General features: G+C 45.8%; 1 protein-coding gene across 1 annotated transcript in view; it reads right to left on the minus strand.

The window, feature by feature from the left end:
* The window catches only part of LOC106810086 (putative ciliary rootlet coiled-coil protein 2), a 34459-nt gene that overhangs the window by 7032 nt on the left and 22620 nt on the right, over window positions 1–4807 (minus strand). The window contains exons 7-10 of the mRNA XM_014813360.1: window positions 3001–3288; window positions 1967–2136; window positions 1112–1291; window positions 244–440 (exon numbers count right to left, since the gene is read on the minus strand). Coding sequence (XP_014668846.1) covers window positions 244–440; window positions 1112–1291; window positions 1967–2136; window positions 3001–3288 — 835 coding nt within the window. The remainder of the gene's footprint in view (window positions 1–243; window positions 441–1111; window positions 1292–1966; window positions 2137–3000; window positions 3289–4807) is intronic.

The raw sequence follows: 4807 nt of genomic DNA on the forward strand, positions 1-4807 counted from the left end.
ATATACTACACACACACACAATATATATATATATATATATATATATATATATATATACACATATACATATACATATATATATTATACATCATATATATATATATATAAATACATCCATATTTATATGTGTTTTTCATCTATTTCTTTACATACATGTATGTAATAAATAAATGGAACAATGCTTTATTTCTCGCTGTCACTCATCACTCGTCACTCGCGACGCGGCGGCGCGCGCACACGTACGCAGCATCCTTGAGTCTCGACTCCAGGCTGGCCTTGTCCGTCTCGAGGCTGAGGATCGTGATCTTGTCCTGGTCGGCACGTGCGTTGGCTTCGCGCTTCATCCTCTCGACCTCCTGCTGCACGGCCGTGATCTCCTGCAGAGCCTTCTGCAGCTTCTCGTTGATATTCACGCGCTCCGCGTCGGCGACGGACAACGCCTGGAAGCGGAAACCATGAGATACTGCGATGAAGCCTGTGAATATCCTGATTGTTTCACTTCATCATTTATAATGCCTACAGATGGCGCAACCTGTTTAGAGGTGTTCAGCTGCTGTTGTTAAAGTGATTACGTCACGAATTTCTAGCACCATCAAGTAGTATATTTGTGTGTTATTTGTACAAAATAAAATGTATGAAAATACAATTAGTCTTTCTGTTTACTTTTCATGCTTATATACCTTCTTTATATGCCCTAATTTGCCGGTGAAAAACAGAGAGACGCCAGTATCTGAACAGTACTGGGGGAATAGTGTTAGACAACAGAAATTACCAAATCGTCTAGATTTTTGCAATTTCTAACCAACGTAAAAACATTTTTATCAGGTGAGAGTTTGAGGATATATTTAGTAACGTTAGTTCTTACTTTAAATGTAAAAAAATGGCAATTTTTTTTTTACAAATTTTACCATCGAAAATTCGTGACGTAGTCAATTTAAGGACTTACCATTCGTAAACTGTCTTGAATATAATTCGGTAAATTTAATTGATAAAACTTACACTGATTACTTACTGATAACTTATTGCCAATAAAATCACCGATAAATTCATCGCTAAAGAGCATCATCGTAACATGTCCGACGCCATTGACACGTCACCGCAGCAACAGTACCTCTTGTTTCTCGGTCTCTGCGACCATCAGAGCGTCGTCGCGGTCGCGGATGAGCGAGGAGATCTCGTCGCTGAGGTCCTTCTTCTCCTTCTCGCTGATCAGCCCCAGATCCTCCTTCTCCATGTTGCACTTCTCCTGCATGGCTTCGGTCGTGGCCTTCATCTCGAGGCGCATGTTCTCCTGCGGGGGGCGAGGACGCGAGAATGTGTCAGTGTCACATGAATAAATCGCAGAAGAAAAAAATGAAAGGAAAGTGGAAAAAAGGGGGGGCCAAAAATTTGGCCTATGCAAGATCCTAAAATCACCACATGGATGAATCACAGAAGAAACAATGAAAGGAAAGTGGAAAAAAGGGGGCCAAAATTAGGAAGATGGAAGATCCTTAAGTCCTACACAACGGAAAAAAAGAGAGACGTGGTGCGGCAAAAAGCATAAATCGGAAAGATGCAACAGCGTATGAGAAGTCCAAAATAGACGAAGAGGAAAGAGGTAGAAAGAAATGGGAAGATACAAGGGTGAATTAAGAGAAAGTAAGAAACGAAAAGTGGGAAGATGCAAGAGTGCATAAAAATGAGAATATAGATAGCAAAGGGTGGAAAGATGCAAGAGGGCATATGTAGGGGAAAGGAAGAGTAGAAAAGTGGGAAGAAGCAAGTGTGTAAGAATAGGAAAGAAGAAGTTAAAAAGTATGAAACTGCATTGACACTGAGAAACTTTGCAAGCTCTCTTGAAATTTTTCCTACTTTTATCAACGTACCATCTTTACATCATTAAACATAAATAACATAACATTAGATTAACATTAATAATAACAACAGCAATAATAACAATAACAACAATAACAACGACAATCACCAGCTGCTGCAGCATCTGTGCGAGCTCCTCCTCGTGCGCGACCTTGGTCGCTTGGATCGTCACCGACTGGTCCTCCTCGTTGCGCAACATCTGAACCTCCATCTGCTCCTTGGTGCGCCGAGTCTTCTCCCCCTCGGCCTCCAAGTCCCTCTGCACGCGCTGACATTCCGCTACAAGAGCAAGCTACGCGGTCACGCTCGTGCCGTCGCTACAGTAACTAGCTTATGTTGCTATGGAAACTAGCTCCTGTTGCTATGGAAACTTGTTTCTGTTGCTATGAAAATTATCTTACGTTGCTATGGAAAGTCGCTTTAAACGTCACGAGATTACTAGTGATAACTGAAGGAATAGGTTCTCACAACAGCACAAACGTCACCTGTTTTGTAGTCGTCTACACAAATAAATATTGCAACAAGACAACTACAGGGGAGCTGCTATACGACTGCAAAAGATTGAAAATACGAATAAACAAAAAAGGTTTATGATCGGTACCATCTTTAACGAAAACGGAAAACGAGTTTGTGTAGAAATCCAAGTGGTGTGACTAGAGAAACGTGTGAGAAACAAGATGGGATAGAAACCGGGTGGAAATCCAAAGGAATGGTTAGAGTAGAGGAACATGTATTGTAGGAACAGGGCAGGAATCCCACATGAGACAGGACGGATATCCACAGGAATGGCAAACGAGGAGAAAGAAGGTTAGATAGAGACTTCCGCTTCCATTGCCATGGAAACTCGTTTTCGACGAGGTAAGTTCTAGACTCACTGTGATCATGCACTCGGTGACAAGTGACAAAAAGTTGTCACAACAGCAAAAACGTCACCTGTAGAGAAACGTGTGAGAAACAACATGGAATAGAAACTGGGTGGAAATCCAAAGGTAATGGCGAGATCAAAGGAATGGGTTGGATACAGGATGGCATAGATACAGGATGGAAATCCACGGGAATGGTGAGAGCAGAGACAGGAGACAGAAGATAGAGATAAAGGAAGCTTGCGGGAGTGGAGGCAGGATATAAAGGAAGCTTGCGCACCTTGCAGCTGCTCTCTCTTGACGAGCAGCTCCTGGTTCTCTCCCTCCAGCTGCTCCCTGCGCTGTTGCAGCTTCTCCACGACCTGCTGCGACTCATAGAGCTGCGTCTCCAAGTTGTCCTTCTCGGTTTTCAGTGCTGCACGCGCCAGAGCGAGAAAGAGGAAGAAAGGAGACATCTTAGCGCGTGCTAAGAGCACATGAGGTTTGAGTCTCACTAGGTCAAAGACGGCGAGTGCCACGGATACGCTCCGTGCCTGCCGTGGCGCCCCCGAAAATTGAACGATGTCCACTAGCAAATGTACATATCTCAAACTACCCATGTGCCTTTTGTCAAAAACTGGACATTTAAATCCCTGAGCTCCTGTACTAATGTACTACCCCGAGTCTGGCCAACCTGATTTACCTACGGGGGCCCCTTCCCGTAAAACCCACGTTCTGTTTGTATCCCGCTTTGATTCACTTAAAAGGTGAATCAAAGTGGTTGATATGGTAGAATGTAAAAAAGTGGTTGATATTGTTCCTTTGAAAAAAATAGTATGTCGTGGTGCCTCTCCAATTTGCTGTGGTGCCCTAGAGATTCCGATTAAACTGAAAAAAATTCGCATAACAAACTCACATTTAAACTCGTTAGTACCACTAACATCACCATTCGTGCATGTCAGCTGAAGAATACTGCTGTAAAATTCCTGTTATATCCTGTAAATTCCATTTATTTTATACGCAAATCACAGCACGATTGCCGGCGCGAATAAATTCCCCAATCAGTTGCGGGGGTGAATCTACAACGCAGTCGTACGAATTTTTCCCACCAGGCGGCAGCACTATGCACAGAGCACTGCCCGATGATTTTTACAATTCGCTCCCGCGGGACGCGAAATTTTTTTTCCCACGAGAGTTCCGGACCCCAGCCAATCAGCGCACTCCATTCACTCGACTACCTCGAAGCAACAATGCAAAACTTATACAACCTAAACCTAACCCTAAACCTAACCCTAACCTAACACTAACTATAATACAACCAGGTCCGTCTTATATACGCACCATATATTACAAAACACTATCTGTGGTGGGTCCGGAACTCTCGTGGGAAAAAAAATTTCGCCCGCGGGACGCCGCCGCGCACGTGATTTTTTCCGCCATTTTTTTTATTTTCTCCGATAGCACCCACCCCCGACCCCTTCACCCGCCGCCGCCCCACGGACCCCGCGGGATCACGTGCTGCGTGAGTAATTAAAGCCTTAAACATGCAAGCATGCACGCGGACGATGAAACCACGAGCTGCCGTGGGCGTGCTCGTCTGCAGAAGTGAAGCCTACGGAATGTCCCAACGGGGTCGGGGCGTTCAGGCAGAGAGAGGATGATAATTAGCTGAAATGTAATGTAAAGTGTATAACTGCCGTGCGAGTGCCTACTGTAGCAGCAGTGGGGGCGAGGGGGAGGGTGGGGGCGGGGTGGGAGGGTGGTGGCAGAGCGGAGGGGTATGGCGGTGAGAGCGGGGTGTTGGGGGAGCGGTTGGGTGTGGAGGAGAAGGCGGGTGTGCGGGGAGAGCGGGGGTGTGGGGCCGAGGATGGAGAAAGCGTGGGTGTGTGGGGAGAGCGGGGTGTGTGCGGAGCGTGTGGAGATCGGGGGGGGGCGAGGGTGGCGATTGAGAGCGGGGGGTGTGGGTCCTAGCACACCGGAGAGAGCCGGGGGTTAGTGGAGAAGTAGAGCCGCGGTGGTTAGGGACGTCTTATTTTGGGAAGGTTGGTGAGTCATTTATGAGTATGTTATAGGCTGTAAATCGTTCCTTAGCTTAGTAGTGCCTTATA

Source organism: Priapulus caudatus, unplaced genomic scaffold (assembly GCF_000485595.1).
Source record: "Priapulus caudatus unplaced genomic scaffold, Priapulus_caudatus-5.0.1 Scaffold409, whole genome shotgun sequence".
NCBI classification, from domain to species: Eukaryota; Metazoa; Priapulida; class Priapulimorpha; order Priapulimorphida; family Priapulidae; genus Priapulus; species Priapulus caudatus.